The 23,059-nt window shown below is 37.8% G+C and overlaps 1 protein-coding gene across 8 annotated transcripts in view; it reads left to right on the top strand.

The window, feature by feature from the left end:
- Positions 1-23,059, top strand: part of TASP1 (taspase 1) — a 297,506-nt gene that overhangs the window by 206,127 nt on the left and 68,320 nt on the right. For 7 of the 8 annotated variants that reach the window (XR_006703341.1, XR_006703342.1, XM_045445328.1 and 4 more), the window contains one exon: positions 2,025-2,135. Coding sequence is in view for 6 of the 8 variants with exons in the window: in XM_045445328.1 (XP_045301284.1) it covers positions 2,025-2,135 (111 nt within the window). In the remaining 2 variants the exon portion in view is untranslated. Of the gene's footprint in view, positions 1-2,024; positions 2,136-4,087; positions 4,128-23,059 lie in introns of those variants that run through there. The other variant, XM_045445333.1, reaches the window with a different exon arrangement.

Here is a 23,059-nt window from a genome sequence, read left to right as displayed (position 1 = left end):
TCTCTGTCTTTTCTAGAGGTCACACTGAAACAACTGGTGAACCTAGGTTGTCTATACTATTGAGCAGTTATATACCAAGAAGCTGAACTGAAAACCTTCTGAATGAGCCACATTCGTCATCTGGAAGCCCTTAACATAAGGCAGTTTTTGTTTAGGGTCTCTCAAGTAGTTCTTTATCCTCGAGATGGTTGTGTGGCTGGAAGGGAATTATCCAGTCACGTGCTTGGAGTGTATCAGTTTGACTTCTTGTATCCTGGGAGCCTGTGGGTAAAGGAGCTAGTTATTTCACTGTTTAGCATAAAGACTTCCACTTCGACATCCTGTGTTCATTGTGGACACTCCCTCCTGCCTTGTGCTGAGTCTGATGACCCCACGACTCAAGTCCCTCTGGGTTATCCTCTCTAGAGAGTAAGTATCCTGGCATCTCCTACGTTAGGAAGAAGTAACTTCTTGTCTAGGCAGGAATCTGGGGCTGATCTATCAGGGGTTGGCAAGCTATTTCTGTTAAGGGCCAGAAAGTAAAGATTTTAGACTTTTGGGGCTACATCATGGTCTCTATCACATATTCTTCTGCTTCTCATTCTTTTTAAAAAAATAATCCTTTAAGGCATAAAATAAACATTCTTAGCTTGTGGACAGTACAAAAACAAGTTGCAGACCAGACAAGTCATAGCTTACTGATGCCTGGTGTAGAGGGTCCTTTTGGACACTCTGAATCAACCATTTTCATTTCAGCCCCACCTTGCATCCCTGTCTTCAGAGGAACTTGAAGTTTCTAATTTCTGATTCTTTGTGAGTTTTATGACAAAACCGGGTGATTTCTTTTTTTTTTTTTTTAATTTTTTTTTTCAACGTTTATTTATTTTTGGGACAGAGAGAGACAGAGCATGAACGGGGGAGGGGCAGAGAGAGAGGGAGACACAGAATCGGAAACAGGCTCCAGGCTCTGAGCCATCAGCCCAGAGCCTGACGCGGGGCTCGAACTCACGGACCGCGAGATCGTGACCTGGCTGAAGTCAGACGCTTAACCGACTGCGCCACCCAGGCGCCCCAAAACTGGGTGATTTCTTATAGGTGCTCCCCCCCCCCCAGTTTTAACCATGTTCCCCATTAAAGCTTAGGTTTCAGCTTCTGCAGATCCACTAGGTGAGCAAGTAATGTCTATCTTCTTTTCATTTTCTAAAACATGAGTTTTTTTCTTGTTTGCCTTACTCTCTGTCCTTATTGGGTCATGCTTTTGGAAGGAGTGGAGATAAATATATGTGTTTAATCTACTAAGTTTAACCAGAAGCTTCCCCCCAAATCCAATTTGGTTGATTTTTATTTTTTACTACTTTCTTTGATAGCTCTTGGGTTAATTTTGCATTTGTTTTCCACGTGCTTACTTGCTATGCCAGATGTTCGAAGAAGATGTCCTTGGGGAGGAAAAATGAGGGGTTTTAAAATGTAGTGTTCTTGAAATGCTCACAGTGGTTCAGTGTGTGAGATCCCAAAGAGGCCCGGTTGTTTCTAACCACCAGACTCTCATAATAGAAATACAGTTTCACCCTTATTTGTGTAAACCATCAGGATCATTTTTAAATGTTTGTAGTAAAGTTTGTGGCTTATTGTTTAAAATTGAATTTAAGGTAGTAAATCAAAGCTTTTGGTGGCATGCCCCTGACAGCAGGGAGAGCCTGGTAAGTGATCCCTAAAAGCTGATCAAAGAGACTTGCTGAGCATTTTTTCCTGTATTTGTGTTTTGGTCCTTTAATCTGGTAGTGTTTCCAATTCCCTTCTGAATACTGTAATGCACACTCCACCCCCACGCAAGTCTTCTTGGCGACATCTGGGATTGTCTTTGCCAAATGGCCCCCGTTTGGGCATAAGCCTGCCTTTGCCATCAAGCCTATACAAGGTTCGAACAATGGTGATTGTCAGAAAATGGGCATTCACACCACATTTTTGTTCTTGTAATCAAATGAAAATTGAAAATGAAAAAAGCAAAATTCACTGAAAAATGACCATTTGCCATTTCTGCCTAGGTTCACCTTTCCTGGCCAGCGAAGATGGCGTGCTTGGAGGAGTCATTGTTCTCCGAACTTGCAGATGTTCTGCAGAGTCTGACTCCTCCCCAGATAAGCAGACACTTCTAGGTAAGCTGGACATACACCTTATGGCATGTCTTTCTTTTTCAATTTTTCAAGACACAGAAAGATCTTTTCCTTAACAAGTTATGGGACGGCCAGAATGCTCCCTTGGTATCTAAACATGTCTATCCTACTAATCTTTTAGCATAGGTAAACATGTAAAAGATGAATATTCATTTTTCAGTGTATGTTTACAGCATATTTCAAATGGGCTTAGAACCTAGGACCTTCACTAAAGCCCAATATTAAGAACATTGTTCCCTGCCTTATTCCACAAAGCATTTGAGATGACCCATAACAACATACACAGTAACAAACATAGAAGAAGCTTCTTCCTCTTCCCCTCCCAAAAAGGAATCAGAACCATGTGAAGAACTACTGACCTAGGAGTCTGTTCTGGCTCCATTGCTTATTGGCTATGACGCCTTTGTATATGGGTCTTACTGTTCTGTGCCACTTCCTCTTCTGTAAAATAAGGACATCTGCCCTGCCCTCCTTGTAAAATTGTGGTGAAGAAGGGTCAAATGAGTGTTTTGCAGATTTGCAGATGTCCATCCAGATGTGTGGTTTTGTGTCTAGCCAAGTGTAGTAGTGGGGTTAAAAAGCAGCCAGTCTTTGGGGCGCCTGGGTGGCGCAGTCGGTTAAGCGTCCGACTTCAGCCAGGTCACGATCTCGCGGTCCGTGAGTTCGAGCCCCGCGTCAGGCTCTGGGCTGATGGCTCGGAGCCTGGAGCCTGTTTCCGATTCTGTGTCTCCCTCTCTCTCTGCCCCTCCCCCGTTCATGCTCTGTCTCTCTCTGTCCCAAAAATAAATAAAAAACGTTGAAAAAGCAGCCAGTCTTCCATTTGCCAAGGCACAAAACTGTGGGACTGCCTCTGCCCACAGGGGTGCCTTTTTCATTCATTCATACAGAGGGGACGTTTTCTAAAACTCCATAAAGGTGCCACAGAAGTTAGGAGGGGGTCTTATATGTTGTTTTTTTTTTAATTGACTTTTTAATTGCCTATATATACATTCCGAAAAGTACACAAGTTATAATTGTAACTACTTGATGAATTATTATAAACTGAACCCACCCATACAACCAGCACACAGATATAGTAGAACTTTACCACAACCCCGAAATCTCCCTGGCAATCACCTCCATTCTTTGCCTCTCCAGAGTTAGCCACTATGCCGATTTTAAAACCATGATTAGTTTTCCTTGGGTTTATATATTATATAAATGGAATCATGGAATATGTACTATATGTATCTGATGTGTTCAGTCAGCATTAAGCCTGTTACATTTATTCATGTTACATGTGGCAGTAGTTTGTTCATTTTCGTTACTGTATGGTATTCCATTATACAGACATACTACTGTGCATTTATCTGTTCTTTCCTAAGTATTTTTTTAATATAAGTGTTATAGATCATCCACAGGAACTGTGGTAGTTAAACCCTTTGTATAAATTTTCTTACGGAAAGTGTGGGTGCTGCCTGATCTATATTGTATGGTTGTTGTGAATTGATATAGTACAAGTTGAGTCTGTAAATTAGAAAATCAAGCATTTCATATGACTTTAAGAAAAGTATTTTTTTCTATGGGAGCCCAAAGAGCTTTCATAAAATTTCTCCCCTAATTACTCAAAGAGAAAAAAAAAATGGACTTTGGTCTCTGACTACTAACCTCATCGTTTTGTTTTGTTTTGTTTTGTTTTCGGTATTCCCTTTCTCTTTCCATGCACTATATTTGGTACCCAGGTTGCTCCCAGGAAATGTTTTTTTAAATGGCTGTCTTTTGTTAAAACAAGTCAAATTAGTCAATTGCTTCTTTGGTACCTTTAATCATTGGCGAATCTTTTGAATAAATCTTCCATAGTTAGATAGAAGGGAGTTTGCTTTTAAAATATGTAAGAGGAAGGGGCACCTGGGTAGCTTAGTTGCTTAAACATCCAACTCTTGGTTTCATTTCAGGTCATGATCTCACAGTTCATGAGTTCGAGCCCTGCATCAGGCTCTGCACTGACAGTGGGGAGCCTGCTTGGGATTCTTTCTCTCCCTCTCTCGCTCTGCCCCTCCTGTGCTCATGCTCTCTCTCTCTTTCAAAGTAAATTAAAAAAAAAAAAAAAGAATATATATATATATATATATATATACATACATACATACATACATGGGCCTTCCATAAAAACTCAGAACAACCCGGCTCAGTTGGTTAAGCATCCGACTTTGGCTCAGGTCATGATCTCATAGTTCAAGGGTTCGAGCCCTGCATTGGGCCGTGTATTGACAGCCCAGAGCCTGGAGCCTGGTTCAGAGTCTATGTCTCCCTCACTCTCTGCCCCTTCCCCGTTTGCACTCTGTCTCTCTCTCTGTCTCTCTCTTTCTCAAAAATAATAAGCATTAAAAAAAAAAACAAAACTCAGAATAACCCTTAGTACTGGGGACCAAGGGACTAGTTATTAACACTGTTTCATAGACTATTCCTAGGATGGACTATCAGTTCTTTACTGAGCCTAGATTCTTGCCCTTTAGAGTTAATCCTGAAAATTGTAAGGTTGTCCTTTCCTTTTTGGTGGTAGAGTATAGAAAAGCATATATATAGAAAAGTCATAGAATTCCAGCTCATTTTAAATAGTTTTTATCACCAATGTAGTAATTTATAAACTGATTCCTACTCTCTGTCTCAAGAAGAATGAGATGCAAAGTGTGAATTTCTAAAATAAGTGAAATCTTACCATTTGTTAAAAATAACTAGAGTGATTGATGTTTATAAAGTTTACCTAAAGTCTGGTGAACATAGGTTAGTATAAACTTATAGATTATACCAAATCCATGGATTTTTACATTTGTTTGCTTCAAAAGAGTCATGTATGTTCAGTACAGATAAGAAAGCAAATCTAGTATAGAAATATAGGAAAGGAGATGTGAAAGTCACCTTGGCCACCCCAGTCCCAGAGTCACCAGTCTCTGGTTCTGGATATTCTTTTTTTTTTTTTTTTTTTTTTAATGTTTATTTTTGAGAGAGAGAGAGACAGAGTGCGAGTGGGGGAGGGTGGAGAGAGAGGGAGACACAGAATCCAAAGCAGGTTCCAGGCTCCGAGCTGTCAGCACAGAGCCCAATGCAGGGCTCAAACCCACAGACCTTGAGATCATGACCTGAGCTGAAGTCAGACACTTAACTGACTGAGACACCCAGGTGCCCCATGGTTCTGGTTATTCTTGTGGGAAACACCTTCACTCTATAGGATATGCTCATATTTCTATTTCTTGGTTAGTCAGTAGTGTGTGACTTCTTTTTAGGAAAAAAAAATTAAGAATGTAGTTCATACCACTTTCCACTTCCCTTTCCTCCTGGCTTTTGATAGATTTCTACTCTAACTTGAAATCATAAGTTTTAATTTTATTGCAACTGTAACATTGTTTCTTGATTTATTTCTTGATTCCTCAACTTTATACAATTTCTATCAACCATATCTCACCCCCCTTTGACTATGTAAGTTCAGGAAAGTTCTTGTGCTCTTCTTTTCTCCTCCTTCCCCACTCCAACTCTCACCTCAATCTCTAGCAATAATGTCATAGTTATTACCATCCATATTCTGTCCTATATCTAACTTGTCTTCTACGCTTTGATTGGAGGTTCTGAACAGTGACAATTAGTAACCAGTATAGACAGTATCAAGATTTTATAAATATTATTCACTGCAGATCCCAGTAGTGGAAGATTGGATCCATAAGAAGTATCTGTCATAAACCTCTGCCTGTAAAGGGAGAATATTTAAAATATCAAGGTCAAGTGAATTCTTCCATGCTATACCCCATCAGTTGCTCCAAAGCAGGTCACAATTTAATTTGCCTCATCTTTGGACCATAACTTCTCATTTATTGCCTTATAGAACTCTCATGAGACTATAACTTTATAAACTTATGCTTCCTAATACTTAGTAATATCTAGTAACCAGGAGAGCTCAGAAGTCTTTCTTTTCTACAATCCAAATAAAATAATTCCCCAAATTAAAAAAAAACTTGATTGCTATATATTGTTCATTTTTTATCTGAAGAATAGTATAAGCAAAATAGTCTCTAACTTAAGCTTTTTCTGTGCCCACTCTCTTTTCTGAAAATCGTAAATAGTGTTTCCATTACACCACAAGAGCAGTTTCAATCAAACGCTATTGTGATTTGGTGGAGTTTCCAGAAATCCATTACTGAACCTTTCCTCTTGACAAATACATCAGTTACAAAAGCCCCAGTGGGCCACTTCAGGGGGTGGGATGACTCAAATACAGGGCACTTTCCAGGTTTATCCTCTGTTTACTGGTTTATTAATAGAATTGGCTAATCTCAGGTATGAAGGAATGTTAAAAATCCTCTTGTGTGACCTTGTTACATATGCTTTGTCCATAAACTGTTTGCAAGCAGTGGAGCTTAATTCCTCTCTCTTGGGACTCTTCTTCTAAGGCTTAAGAATATGGCAGTGTGATAGAGTGTGACTTCTGAGGCTAGATCAAAAAAGGCATTGTGGGGGTGCCTGGGTGGCTCAGTCTGTTAAGCATCTTACTTTGGCTCAGGTCATGATCTCACTGTTTCCGAGTTCAAGCCTCACATCCGTGCTGACAGCTCAGAGCCTGGAGCCTGTTTCAGATTCTGTGTGTGTGTGTTTCCCTCTCTCTCTCTCTGTCTCTCTTTCTGCTTCTCCCTTGCTCATATCTGTCTCTCTCTCTCAAAAATAAACATTAAAAAAATTTTTTTAAAGGCATTGTGACATCCTCCTTGCTTTCTCTATTGGATCACTCACTCTCAGAGGGACCAACTGTCATGTTGTATGAACACTCAGGCAGCACTAGAGAGGGGTCCATGTGGCAAAAAACTGAGACCTCCTTCCAGTAACCAGCAAGGCATTGGGACTTCTTGCCAATAGCCTCAGCTCTGAGCGAACTTACAGGTAACTGCAACCATGAGGGAGAATATGAATCTCTGAGCAAGAATCACCCAACAAAGCCACTCCTGAATTCCTCACCCACAGAAACTGAGATAATAAATGTTTGTTGTTTTAAACCACTACATTTTGGTGTAATTTATGCCAACACAGATAACTAACAAACCTTTTAAACCCTCTCACTGCCAAAGGGGCCTCTAGTTTGTCTAAATAGTTATAACAAATCAAGGTGCTCTGTTGCATCTTTAGGCAGCTCAGTCTATAATATTGCATCAGTGGTTCCTAGTTTTCTTCTTTGACATCCTCTGGGACAAATGAAATCAGTGCCTTCCCTAGCTTGCAGTCCCTAGTCACTCTTTTCCAGACTGTCTCCTTACCCACCCCACCTCTATTCGTCTCCCATCTCCATATTGTCACCAGACTTTGCTCTCGATAATACATCTGTAGCTGGCCCAGAGAACCTAACTGTGGGCTCAGAAATGGGCAGTCAGGAGAGAAGCAGGCTGCCCTGAAGAAAGGGCAAAAATGAGAACTAGACCTAATTGTGGCTTAGAGAGACTAATCCTAGGATCAGGGGAATAGTGGTCAAAAGAAGAGCCACAAAAGTATATGTAATTAGTTTAGTCTAAGCTAAATGTTTAATAACTTTCTCTGTGTGTTAAAATAAAGACACAACCTGTATCTGTTACTATCACTCACTCCCTACTTTTCAGTTCTTCCCTGAGAACACATACATACTCCTGCCTCTGCTGGTCATTTCCCTAGAAGACAGACAAGAACTACTCAACTTGATGGGAAAGTCCTCCTCTGATCTAACCCCAGAACATGCTTTCATTGTTGTTTCCAATTAGTCCTTCCCTTTACACATCCTCAATGCCCCAAGTTCTTGCCACTCCAGATTGGTTGGTCTTCTTCCAAAGGGTCCTGTTTTTCCCCAGTAACTTTCATGTGCTTTTACCTGTGCATGGGATGCCTTGGGCCAATTACATTCCTTCTTTTAAGACCCAGGACAGATGTGAATATTCTTGGAATCCTTTGGAAACCCTTTCCCCAGGTGATTTGTTCCTTCCTTGTGTGTGTGTGTGTGTGTGTGTGTGTGTGTGTGTGTGTGCGCGCGCGCGCGCGCGCGCGTGCATTTTTTTTTTTTTTTTTTTTTTTTGCAACATGCATTTGGCATCCTTTGCAACACTTGCCATGACACATCCTAGACATGTGTTAAAGTGTCTGTCCCTCCCTCTAGGCTCACACCTCTTAAGCTTTTTTCTGAGCCCAAATATTTGACAGGAATAGATCACAGATTTTTGAGTGCCAGTGACTCACATGGAGGATCCAGGGGTTTAAAATACCTTTCCAAGCACTAGAAGCTTCAGCTGCCTCTGAGAATCACACCACCAGATTGTGAATCACTTGAGGGCAATGACTGTGTCCTATCCAACCTATACCCACCCACCATAGTAGCCTCTAATTATTAGGTGAACGAGTTACGTGCCAAGTGGAATTTCTCTATTGATCTTTTAACAGAAATGTTAAAAGAAATTGACACTCTTCCAGAAAAATGAAATGTCATATAAGGTATCTTCACATGCTCTAAAAACAAACAAACAAACAAACAAACAATATGGCTTGGAAATGTTGGATAATGATGAGTGTTAGGGAACAAGTTTTGGAGACAGTTTAAATGGATCTCAGGAGACAGCCTCTGCAAACAGCCTTGCAAAATGACAATTTGGATGTGAATGTGTTTGCAACACCCATCTCTCCACCTCCCACCTCCCAGATCATGAGATGCTGGCAAATCTCAGCCTACAAATCACTGTTTTAATGTAAAGCAAATGCTTGTCCCTGGAGTGAAACAACTGAAAAGAATTAATTTTCTCTCTGCTTTTAGAGAGAAAAAAACCAATAACAACAATATATATTTTACCTGCTAAAGTACAATTACATGTGCTTTCCAGGCCTGTACAAAAGTGCTTTATTGAGGCTGCTGTATATAGTATGGTTAATAATTGTGTAAACAAAGTCATCTCAAACCTCCCAGTGGAAAGAAATGAGTCCTTTTCTGTTTTAAACTTGTGATTTGATACAAGTAATTAGAGTCTATGCAAATATATGGCATAAACAGCCATCTCACTATATGAGTGCATTTCTTTCCTTGTAGCTTGCCTTTACTGTGTTGGTGGGAGCCTCACAGACCTTGTGAAGTTCAAGGGTCCCTGCTTGAGAATGGTTACTAAGAAGCAGTGAGTATGGGGATCAATGAGAAACAGCCTCCATATATTGAAGGAAAATCTTAAGCAATTCAGGATAGGAGGCATAGGGGCTCTTAGGGGCTGTGTGTTCAGCCAGTGGCCTCTGTGCTGCTGTTGGGAGTCCTTTATCCAAAATAAATTTGAGGCACACAGTTCAGCCAGAGGCTGATCATCTGATGAACACATATGGTAATTGTTACTCCCCCATTAAGTTACCCTCACCTTACTCAGAGAATGACTCCAGGTTCCTTGCTATCCAGGCATATGTTCATTATGCTGATAATTAAGTGGTGTACATGATATTGCTTATAATTGTCCAGCTACCCCTTTTTCCCGTTTTTCATCTTAACTATGAAATGTTTCATATATTTTTAAAAGAATGTAATAAATTTGTGAGTTATAAAGGATAATAATAAAATGAACACCTGTGAACCCACCACCCAGCCTAAGAAATAGCCCATAACCCATATTTTTGAAGCCCCCATGTGGGCCTGACTTTATATAAATGGTATGTCACATGATTTTTCTATGTGAGAAGTTTTGCAATTTCTTACATAATTACTTCAAAGAATAATGAATCCTTCTATCATTTTCGACTTAGCTCTATCAAATCAAACTGTTCTTCACTTGCCAATTAGAGCTTAAATGTGGCGTTCCCTTCCCCCCTTCTTAGAACAAGCAAAGTTCTTTATCAAGTACTCTTCTTGTCACTGTTACCAAAACATGCTATGGTTTAAGAATAAAAAATGTTAGATTGAGTTGATGCTTCCTGGAACATTAAAAAGATAAAAGGTCATTTTACTGTAAGTTAAAATTCCAAACCGCCTTTTGGTTTTACTGGCATTAAAAATTTGGCGAGCACACATAAACACATGCACTTCAAAGGAGCTTCATTCTTGGGGCCCCGGCAGTATCACTTATTTCCATTTCATGGCACATGCCACCATGAGCACTTACGAGGAGGCATTCTGTTGGGCTCACATGATCATAAAAATAACTCCTAAAGAAAAGGCAAATTAGCTATTAGGCTGGTAGTGGAAAAGAGGTAGTGCTGGATGCTTGTCGACGTTAATAACTTGTCTTAGAAATATAACTAAAACTGTCTGTAAAGAGGATCCAGTGTCATGGCTGGAAACTGCTTTCTTTTCTTTTTATTTAATTTCCAGTTAGTTAACATACAGTATAATATTAGTTTCAGGTGTACAATACAGTGATTCAGTACTTCCACACAACATCCTGGGAGGTGGGTGGAAAATTATTTCTTTAGTCCCTCAGCAATGCTTTGGAATTATTATATCTTCATTATAGTCTTGATAGAGGCTGACATTTTGGTTCTTATTTAGGGATCAGATGGAAATAAGCAAATTAAGTAGTTGTTTTTAAATGCAAAGTAAATAAGCAGACATGATATTTAAACTTTTTAATAACTGAGTTGCATTAATCTATTGATGTAGTGCTCTGAGATTTATATTTTTCAGAATTAGTTGTCATTTTTAAGACAAAAATGTTGATTACAAATAGATATAATCTGCTTTGTTTGCCTTATAAAAGAACATTTTTTTCCTTTAAATATCACTAACTGTAGTTTTTTAAAAAATTATTTGTTTTGAGAGAGAGAGAGAGAGTGAGCAAGTGGGTAGGGCCAGAGAAAGGGAGTGAGAGAATCCCAACCAGGCTCTACGTTGTCAATGCAGAGCCTGATGTGGGGTTCAGTCTCAGGAACTGTGAGATGGTGACCTGAGTCGAAATCAAGAGTTGGACGCTTAACTGACTGAGCTACCCAGGCGTCCCATCACTAATATACTTAAAAAAAAAGAAAAAAATTAGAAATAGAGGTTTATCTGTAATTTTTTTCCTCCATCCTGAGAACTATAGTTCTAGCTGTAATCAAACCATGTAGTTTTTTTTGTTTTTGTTTTTTTTTTTTTGGCTATAAAATTTTCCATCTGATATAAAGAATATAAAGATTTATGAATAGAATTCTAGTGGTTATGTAACTCTTATTACTGTGGTTCTCCTAAAACTCTCAGAAAAACATTTTGACAAATTTTATAGTCCATTTTCATCTGCTCAAAAGGGTGATAGAGATTACTCCTGTATGAAATAAATCCTAAAAAAATATTTTTGAATGGATGAAATCATGTTTCAGTAAAACTTGTGTCACTGAATGCTTTCCTGTTCATCAGAGAACTTCTAGGTTCCATCCAGTGGTCCCTATTTCCGGAAGTTTCTAATACAATAAAATGATAAAGGAAGAGAGCTGAATTGTCCTTTGAGGCTTGTATTTGACCCACATCCCCTTCCTCCTTTTCAGTCATCATGCTTCTTTAGTATTGAATCAATCAGGGTGAGCCTTGGGAAGAGAGAATAGTTATTTTCTTGGCTTAGTATAGCCAAGGTTCTATAGAACCCATTCCTTTTAATACAGTTCAGTGGTTAAAGTTTTTTAGGGAGGCAAGCCAGCTCAAAACCACTTAATGGCCACAGGGGGACACACAAGATGAATCTTAAGAATTCCATGTCAGGACAGTAAAGCATCCCTGTGTGAGCCCTATACTGGGTTATAAAGAAATTAACAACCAGGGGGAAAAATCTACAGAGACAATAGGAGGCTGTTCCATTTATGGTTCCTCACTCTTCCCATTTTAAAAATGAATGTGTCTTTATTCAGCAAGCTATAACTTAAAGCACTGTGTAGAACGTCTAAGGGGAAGACATTCCACCTAAGTCTAAAGAGCAGCAGCTGACTTGGCAACTGCCTAGCCCAAGACAGTTCTGATTTTAAAGTTCTGTTTTCCTTGCAAGAAAGTCTGGGATGTGAAGCCAGGCAGAGGGGTTTTAAATGGGTGCAGGAGCCAGTGCAGATGGGGGTTGTTAAAAACAATTGAAGAACAACAAGTTTTTTTTAGAGGGATGGCTAAGAGCTTCTCTCTGGTCAGAAAAGAGAACCTGTTTGGATAGAGAAACCTTGCTTGCACCCCTGGTGAAGAAATTTTATTTGACTTAATTTAAACAGAATGACCTGTGAATCATTTTGAAAGAGAAAGAGGTATCCTGGGGGGAACATCTTACAAGGGATGGCTTGTAGCTCTAATGTTAACCAGTAAAGGTGGTGATTTAAATGTCCCCAGGAGTCAAAGCCTTACATAGGGACTAAAGGCTGTCTCATATAGTGGAGGGACACTACGACTAAAGTAGAACCACTCTTGGGCATTATACTGTGGGTGAGTTTCTTTATTCCAAACCATTAAATGCAACTTTCCAGAAAGGCTAACCTCTAAGATTATGTGCGAATCCATTCTGGATGTCCCTATAATACCATTAACCTGTCATTCATGAGGAGCACATGCACAGCACATCCTACCTAACACATTCTCTGGCCCTGCAACAGGATCAGTAGTGTTGGCCTTTTATCATATCATGCTTATGTGATATGATGTGATGTGAAGTCAGCTGGTAGAGAAGAAACTTGCCAAATCCTTTGACCATTTTTCACATGTTAAACCCATTCAGGAATTTATTTCAGCATGCCTTTGGTTCTTAAAGTTTTCTGATGGAGATCTTTTCATGGTCTGGTCATTTTCAGTAGCCTCACAATCCCTGTGCTTTGGCTTTCTACAAAACAATAGGCTTTTCAGATTAGTAGTTGAAGTGCAAACAGTCACCAGCCACTACCAAAGCAACATGGCTCTTTCACAGGCTCAGGCATTGCACTCCAGGCTATTCATTTACCTTGTATGCTGCTTGAGTTCATGATTCTCTACATGGAATAATTACACGTGGAAAAATCCCATTACTATAATATAACATCTGCCTGGTTTGCTGTGTTATTATTAGAATTATTTCTTAATACTCTTACCATAAACTTCCATTTTAAGTTTATGAAACAATTTCAATTTTAGTCCTTAAAAACAAGAAACAAATTATAGACTTCTAGATATCACTCATGATAAGAAATACTACTGTTCTATTATTTTTTTTCCCTATGTAACTCTATCTTTTGCCAGGTTTTAATTATAAATTAAGAGTTAATTAGACAGTTTTAAAAGTTTGTGAGATAAACTGGCCTGAGACAAATAAATGTTTTGTATTCATTTTTAAAAACTTATAGAAGTTTTGCAATTTTTAAATTTCTATTGGGAATAAATTTTTGTTCATTTTGATTGTTCTTTAAACATAACAGATTTTGCCTTAATTATATGTGCCCAGTGTAAATTTATGTAGGGACTTATTCATGGCCTTTCATAAGATTTGATTATATTTTAGGTAGTCATGAGACATAAAACAATTTGATAGCATTAAATCAGTTTCATATCATAATAAAGCATTCTCATGAAGGACAATTGAAAATATATGGTATTATTACATCAAATTTCAGAAGTTCAGAATGTCATAATCTAAATATAGAAGAAATTAATTCTTAGATAATGTAGATTGATAGGACAATTTAGATTTTTAAGGAGGTGTGGAGAGAAAACTAGGGTAGCAATACTTACATAGGACAAAATAGACCTTAAACACTGTAACAGAGACAAAGAAAGACACTATATAATCATTAAGGGGACAATCCAAGAAGGTAGAACAATTGTAAATATTTATGCATCCACATAGGAGCACTCAAATACTTAAAGCAGTTAATAACAAACATGAACTAATCAATAATAATACAATACTAGTAGGGGACTTTAACACCCCACTTACATCAATGAACAGATCATCCGAATAGAAAATCAACAAGGAAACAGTGGCTTTGAATGACATATTGGACCAGATGGATTTAACAGATATGTTCAGAATGTTCCTTCCTAAAACAGCAGAATACATATTCTTTTCAAGTGCATATAGAACATTCTCCAGAATAGATCATATGTTAGCCCACAAAACAAATCTCAACATACTCAAAGAAATCAAAGTCATTTCATGCATTTCTTCTGACCACAATGCTATGAAACTAGAAAGCCATAAGAAAAAATCTGAAAAGAGAACAAATACATGGAGGTTAAATAACATACTACTAAACAATAAATGGGTCAACCAACAAATCAAAGAGGAAATCAAAATGAAATTAAATGAAAATGAAAACACACAGTCCAAAACATTTGAGATGCAGCAAAAACTGTTCTAAGAGGGAAGGTTTTAGCAATACAGGTCTACCTCAAGAAACAAGAAAAACCTCAAATAAACAACCTAACCCTTACACATAAAGGCATTAGAAAAAGACGAACAATTGAAATCCCAAACCAAAAGAATGAAGTAAATAATAAAGTTAGAGCAGAAATAAGAAAAATATATGAACTAAAAAATAATAGAACATATCAATGAAACCAGGAGCTGCTTCTTTGAAAATATCAACAAAATTGATAAACCATTAGCCAGACTCATCAAAAAAGAGAGAGGACTCAAAATCAGAAATTAAAGAGGAGAAATAACAAATGATAGCACAGAAATACAAAGGATTGTAAGAGAATATGAGGAAAAGTTATATGCCAATAAATTGGACAATTTGGAAGAAATAGATAAATTCCTAGAAACATATAAACTACCAACATTGAATCAGGAGAAATACAAAATTATATAAATAATCAGCAGTGAAATTAATCAGTAGTCAAAAAAATCATCACAAACAAAAGTCTAAGACCAGATGGCTTCACAGGCAAATTATAACAAATATTTAAAGAAGCATTAATACCTATTCTTTTCAACATGAATATACACTTTCCCAATGAAGACATCCAGATGGCTAACAGGAAAATATGTACAACATCACTCATCATCAAGGAAATACAAATCAAAACCACAATGAGATACCACCTCACACTTGTCAGAATGGCTAAAATTAACAACACAAGAAACAACAGGTGTTGGCAAAGATACGGAGAAAGAGGAAACCCTCTTGCACTGTTGGTAGGAATGCAAACTGGTGTAGCCACTCTGAAGAACAGTATGGAGGTTCCTCAAAAAACTACAAATAAAACTACCCTAGATCCAGCAATTCCATTACTATGTATTTACCCAGAGGATACAAAAAATATGGATATGAAGGGGTACCTGAATCCTAATGTTTATAGCAGCATTATCAACAAGCAGCAGACTATGGAGAGAGCCCAAATGTGCATTGACTGATAAATGGATAAAGAAGATGTGGTATATATAAATGATGGAATATTACTCAGCCATCAAAAAGTGCAATCTTGCCATTTGCAACAACCTGGATGGAGCTAGAATGTATTATGCTAAGTGAGAGAAGTCAAGCAGAAAGAGAAATACCATATGATTTCACTCATGTAGAATTTAAGAAACAAGACAGATGAACATATGGGAAGGGGAGGAAAAAAACAAGAAGAAAAGGAAACAAATCACAAGAAACTCTTGATGATAGAGAATAAACTGAGTGTTGATGGAGGGAGGTGAGTGGGGGATGAGCTAGATAGGTGATGGATATTAAGGAAGGCCTTTTTGATGAGCACTGGGTACTGTATGTAATGATGAATCACTGAATTCTACTCCTGAAACCAATATTGCACTGTATTTTGCCTAAAATTTAATTTAAAAAAAGTATTCTCAAACGATTCCAAAAAATGAAAAAGGAAAACTTCCAAATTTATTCTATGAGGCCTGCATTACCTGATACCAAAAGCAGATAAAAACACTACCAAAAAAGAGAAATGCAGGCCAATGTCTTTGATGAACATAGATGCAAAAACTTCTCAATAAAATACTAGCATATTGAATACAAAACTACATTTTAAAAAGTTATTCACCATGATCAAGTGGAATTTATTCCCAGGATGCAAGCATTGTTCAGTTTTCACAAATCAATGTGATATATCACATCAACAAGAGAATGGATAAAAAGCATATGGTCATTTCGATAGATTCAGAGAAAACACTTGACAAAATACAACATCAATTCATGATAAAAATCCTTAACAAAGTAAGTTTAGAGGGAACATTCCTCAACATAATAAAGGCCATATATGAGAAACCCACAGCTAACATCCTCGATGAAAAACTTAAAGCTTTCCCCCTAAGATAAGGAACAAGACAGAGATGGCCATTCTCACCACTTTTATTCAACATAGTAATGAAAGTCCTTTCAAGTCTCTTCCAAAACTCTGCTAGAACTAATAAATGAATTCAGTAAAGTGGCAGGATGCAAAATCAGTGTGCAGAAATTTGTTGCATTTGTATACATCAATAATGAAGCAACAGAAAGAGAAATTAAGAAAACAGTCCTATTTATAATTGCACCAAAAATTATAAGATATCTAGGAATAAGCCTAACCAAGGAGGTGAAAGACCTGTACTGTGAAATCTTTAAAACACTGATGAAAGAAATTGATGATACAAGGGAGTGAAAAGACATTCCATAACTTCAGCAATCAGACAACAAAAATAAATAAAAGGCATACAAATTGGCAAGGAAGAAGTTAAACTTCCAATCTTCACAAATGGCATGATACTCTACATGGGAAACCTGAAAGACTCTATCAAAAAATTGCTAAAAGTGATACATGAATTCAGCAAAGTTGCAGGATATAAAATCAAAGTACAGAAATCTTGCATTAATATATGCCAATAATGAAGCAGCAGAAAGAGAAATCAAGGAATTGATCCCATTTACAATTGCACCAAAACCCATTAGATACCTAGAAGTAAACCTAACCAAAGAGGTAAAAGATCTATATGCTGAAAACTATAGAACATTTCTGAAAGAAATTGAAGAAGACACAAGAAGAAATGGAAGAACATCCCATGTGCATGGATTGGAAGGACAAATATTGTTAAAATGTCTATACTACCCAAAGCAATCTGCACATTCACTGCAATCCGTATCAAAATAACATCAGCATTCTTTACAGAGCTAGAACAGTTCTAAAATGTGTATGGAACCAGAAAAGACCCCAAATAGCCAAAGTAATGTTGAAAAAGAAAACTGTGAAGATGGAGGCATCATAATTCCAGACTTCAAGCTGTATTTACAAAGCTGGAATTATCAAGATAGTATGGTATTGGCACAAAGACACTTAGATCAATGGAACAGAATAGAAAAACCAGAAATGGACCCACAAACCTATGGCCAACTAATCTCTGACAAAGCAGGAAAGAGTATCCAATGGAAAAAGGCAGCATCTTCAGCAAATGGTGTTGGGAAAACTGGACAGTGACATGCAGAGGAATGAAACTGGACCAATTTCTTTATTTTTTTAATAGTTCTTTAAAATTTTTTTATTTTTTGAGAGATAGAGAGCCAGTGGGGGAGGGGCAGAGAGAGAGGGAGACAGAAACCCAAGCAGGCTCCACGCTGTCAGCGCAGAGCCCAATGCAGGGCTCAAACTCATGAACCGTGAGATCATGACCTCAGCTCAAGTCAAGAGTTGGATGCTCAACCAACTGAGCCACCTAGGAGTCCCTAAACTGGACAACTTTATTACACCATGCACAGAAATAAATTCAAATTGGATGAAAGACCTAAATGTAAGACAGGAGACATCAAAATCCTAGAAGAGAATACAGGTAGTAACCTTTTGACCTCAGCCACAGCAACTTATTACTAGACATGTCTCCAGAGGCAAGGGAAACAAAAGCAAACATGAACTACTGGGACCACATCAAGATAAAAAGCTCCTGCCCAGTGAAGGAAACAACAAAACTAAAAGTCAACCTTTGGAATGGGAGAAGATATTTACAAATGACATGTCTGGTAAGGGGTTAGTATCCAAAATCTGTAAAGAACTTAATTAAATTCAATCCCCCCCAAAACAAACAATCCAATGAAGAAATTGGTAGAGGACTTTTCCAAAGAAAACATCCAGATGGCTAACAGACACATGAAAAGATGCTCAATATCACTCATCATCAGGGAAATACAAGTCAAAACCACAATGAGATACCACCTCACACCTGTCAGAATAACTAAAAGGAACAATTCAGGAAACAACAGATGTTGGCGAAGATGCAGAGAAAAGGGAACCCCCTTGCACTGTAGGTGGGAATGGAAACTGGTGTAGCCACTATGGAAAACAGTATGGATGTTCCTGAAAAAGTTAAAAATAGAACTACCCTACCACCCAAAAATTACACTATTAGGTATTTATCCAAAGGTTACAAAATGCTGATTCAAAGGAGTCCATGCAATATTTATAGCAGTGCTATCAACAATAGTCAAACTATGGAAAGGGCCCAATGTCCATTGACTGATGAACGGGTAAAGAAGTTGTGATATATATATGTGATGGAATGTTACTCAGTGATCAAAAAGAATGAAATCTTACCATTTGCAACAATGTGGATGGAACTAGAGTGTATTATGCTAAGTGAAATAAGCCATTCAGAGAAAGACAAATACCATATAATTTCACTCATGACGAATTTAAGAAACACAACAAATGAACATAGGAGAAGAGAAGGAAAAATAAAATAAGATAAAAATAGAGGTGAGCAAACCATAAGAGACTCTTAAATATAGAGAACAAATTGAGGGTTGATGGAGATGGTGGCAGGAGGAATGGGCTAAATGGGTGATGGGCATTAAAGAGGGCACTTGCTGGGATGAGCCACTGGGTGTTATATGTAAGTGATGAATCACCAATTTCTACTCCTGAAACCAATACTACACTATATGTTAACTTACTTGCATCTAAATTAAAAAAAAAGGGGGGGGGGCGCCTGGGTGGCTCAGTCAGTTAAGCGTCCGACTTCAGCTCAGGTCATGATCTCACAGTCCGCGAGTTCGAGCCCCATGATGGGCTCTGTACTGACGGCTCGGAGCCTGGAACCTCCTTCAGATTCTGTGTCTCCCTCTCTCTCTGCCCCTCCCCTGTTCATGCTCTGATTCTGTCTCAAAAGTAAATAAACATTAAAAAAATTATAAAAAAAGAAAAGATATTCAATGCTCATAGGTTGAAAGAACAAATATCATTTAAATGCTGTATTACCCAAAGCAACCTACAGATTTAATGAAATCCCTATCAAAATACCAATAGCATTTTTCACAGAACTAGAACAATTCTAAAATTTGTATGTAACTACAGAAGAATCTGAATAGCCAAAGCAATCTTGAAAAAGAAAAGCCAAAGGATAATTCCAGATATGAAGTTATATTACAAAGGTGTAGTAATCAAAATGGTATGGGAGTGGCATAAAAATAGACACATAGATTAATGGAACAGAATAGAAAATCCAGAAATGAATTCACAACAGTATGGTCAGTTAATCTTTGCCAAAGCAGGAAAGAATATCCAGTGGGAAAAGGATAGTCTCTTCCAGAAACGGTATTGGGAAAATAGACAACATGCAAGAGAAATAAACTGGACCACTTTCTTACACCATACACAAAAATAAATTTAAATGGATTAAAGACCTAAATGTGAGACCTGAAACCATCAAAATCCTAGAGGGGAACACAGACAGTACTCTCTTTGACATCAGCCATAGCAACTTTATTCTAGATATGTCTCCTGAGGCAAGGAAACAAAAGCAAAAATAAACTATTGGGACTACATCAAAATAAAAAGCATCTGCACAGCAAAGGAAACAATCGGCAAAACTAAAAGGCAGCCTACAGAATGGGAGAAGATACTCACAAATGATATCTGATAAAGGGTTAGTATTCAAAATATATAATTAAACGCCCAAAAAACATAATCCAATTAAAAAATGGGCAGAAGACATGAAGAGACATTTCTCCAAAGAAGATATACAGATGGCCAACAGACAAATGAAAAGAGGCACATCACTCATCATCAGGGAAATGCAAATCATAAACTACAATGAGATCTCACTTCACACGTGTCAGAATGGCTAAAATCCATACAAGTGTAGGAGATAAAGAAATCCCCTGCTGATGGGATTTCCCTTCCCCCTGTTGATGGGAAGACAAACTGGTAAGCTACTGTGAGAAACAGTATGGAGGGTCCTCAAAAAGTTAAAAATAGAACTACTTCTTGTACTGTTGGTGGGAATGCAAACTGGTGCTGTCACTGTGACAAACAGTATGGAAGGTCCTCAAAAAGTTGAAAATATAACTACCCTATGATCCAGCAATCACAGTACTAGTGTTAAAAATACAAAAACATTATTTCAGTGGGATATATGCACTGCTGTATTTATTGCAGCATTATTTACAAAAGCCAAATTATGGAAGCATCCTAAGTATCCATTGATAGATGAATGGATGAACAAGATATCACACACACACACACACACACACACACACACACACACACACACACAATGGGATATTATTCAGCCTTGAAAAAAGAATGAAATTTTGCCATTTTCAACAACATGGTTGGAGCTAGAGAATATAATGCTAAGTGAAATAAGTCAGTCTGAGAAAAACAAATACCATATGATTTCAGTCATATTTTGAATTTAAGAAACAATGCAAACAAAAGGGAAGAGAGAGAGAGAGAGAGAGAGAGAGAGAAAGAGAAATCAAGAAACAGGCTCTTAATTATAGAGAACAAACTGATAGGGAGATGGGTTGGGGGGATGGGGGTTAAAGAGTACACTTTTCATCATTAGCACTAGTAATGTATAGAATTGTTGAATCACTATATTGTACACTTGAAACTAATATAATACTGTACATTAGCTATACTCAAATTAAAATTAAGATCTTAATGAAATTAACATGGCCCCCAAGCTCAGTGTTGAAGTGCTTTCCTAATGCAAAGAGGTTGTGCTGCCTTGTGGAGAAAGGGTGCATGTTAGATAAACATCATTCAGGCAAGAGTTGTTACGCTGTTGACGATGAACTCAGAGTTCATGAATAACAGTATCGTACATCCAGAAAAAGGAAGAGGAAATTCATTGATCTGTATGTAGGGCTGCTCCAAAAATTCCTAAAATAATGTCTGTGGTGCATGATGAAGCCATGGAAAAACTGGACAATTAGCTAAACTTGTGCATTCATAAGATAATGACCAATAAACAGAGCATAGGGGACAGCATTGTTTTGAGGCTGAAAACCAAATTAATTCATGAGCAGGTCATCTAGGGTCAGGAAAATGGTTAACTCTTCTTTGCTTGTGTTTCATTATGAAGAAATATAAGTTGTCTTATACAGAAACACTTAAGGTTACTTACTGATTGAAAATGTTGTGACCAGAGGCTTGTGGGAATCGAACCCAGTATTTTCCTTAGGAGCAATAGCTCAGTATTTGCTAATTCAATGTTCATGGCAACACTGTAGAATATAACTACCACAAAGTGCAGGGATGTATTTTCAAATGGCTGTGCTTCCATCATTTGTGAGAGTGCTCTTTTCTCTACCCCAGCTAACATAATGTTTCAAACTTTGATATCTGATAGTTGAATAATGGTAGTTTGCAGTTTTAATTTGCATTACATTTAGTATGAAAAATGTAGAACATCTTTTCATGTTTTGGAGCCACTTATATTCCCCTTGTTTTCTCTTTTTCCTTTTGTCTTTTTCTCATTGATTTGTGGCACATCTTTATGTATGAAGAAAATTAGCTCTTTTTCTATGCTACAAATTGCAGATATTTTCACTAGTGTGTCATTTGTCTCTATACTTTTTTCCCCATATGGCAAAAGAAAATACACATTTTTTTTTTTGATAGAGAAAGAGAGAAAGAGTGTGAGCAGGGGAGAGGGACGGGGTGGGGGGGGAGGGAGGGAGGGAGGGAGGGAGAGAGAGAGAGAGAGAGAGAGAGAGAGAGAGAGAGAATTTTAAGCAGGTACACGCTGAGCATGAAGCCCGATGTGGGACTCGATCCAACAACCCTGGGATCAAGACCTGAGCCAAAATCAAGACTTGGACGCTCAACCAACTGAGCCACCCAGGCACCCCTATAAACATTTTTAATGTAGTCAAATGTATTGATCATGGCTTTTGTGGCCTCTTGGGTTTGTTACAGTTTTAAAAGCTTTTCTTAAGAGATGTACAAGAGTTGTGTTTGTGTTTGAAGTTTTGTGATCCTTTGGTGTTAAGGAATTTAATCTTTTCAGTATATAACATTAATTACAAATCTTTCTTTCCATGCTGGGTAAATTTCAAAGCAGTAGAACGATGGAAGTTCACCAGGTTTTGGAATCCAAAAGTCCAGTTTGAATTGTAGTTTATGCACTTACTAAAGTGACCTAAGCCATGTTACTTACTTGCTCTTAGCCTCACGTTCCCCATCCGGGCATTAGTGAGTTCTATTACAAAAGACAGTGCCTGGCACGTGATAGATTCTCAATGTTGGTTGCTCTCTCTCCTGCTTTCCTGAAGCCCTTGACCAAGAAATATTTTGATAAATTAATGTAAGACATATACTTAAATAAATAAGATTTCTTTACAAAAGCATTCTATAATTTAAATTATAAAAAAATTTCTGTTGAGTTTCTCAAGCCAGCCTGAACTAGTAACTCATACATACATACATACATACATATTTGAGTTGTAGGTACTAAAAATTGTGTGTCAGTACAATGCACATTGCAAAAATACACTTTTTGGTAATAAATGGTTTTTGGTAATTTGGTAATATATGGTAATTTTTTGGTAATAAATGTGAAAAAAGTAAATGAAGACTGAATTTTTAGACACTGCATTATTTTCTTTAAGAACTCCTAGACTGTGTCTAGAAACTTCATTGGAAGCCCTTTAATTAAAAAAGCAATTAGTTGGGGCGCCTGGGTGGCGCAGTCGGTTAAGCGTCCGACTTCAGCCAGGTCACGATCTCGCGGTCCGTGAGTTCGAGCCCCGTGTCGGGCTCTGGGCTGATGGCTCGGAGCCTGGAGCCT

The sequence above is a fragment of the Leopardus geoffroyi genome, chromosome A3 (genome assembly GCF_018350155.1).
Source record: "Leopardus geoffroyi isolate Oge1 chromosome A3, O.geoffroyi_Oge1_pat1.0, whole genome shotgun sequence".
Lineage (NCBI taxonomy): Eukaryota > Metazoa > Chordata > Mammalia > Carnivora > Felidae > Leopardus > Leopardus geoffroyi.
Note: the sequence above shows the minus strand (reverse complement) of the source record. Positions and strands in the feature narration are given on the sequence as shown.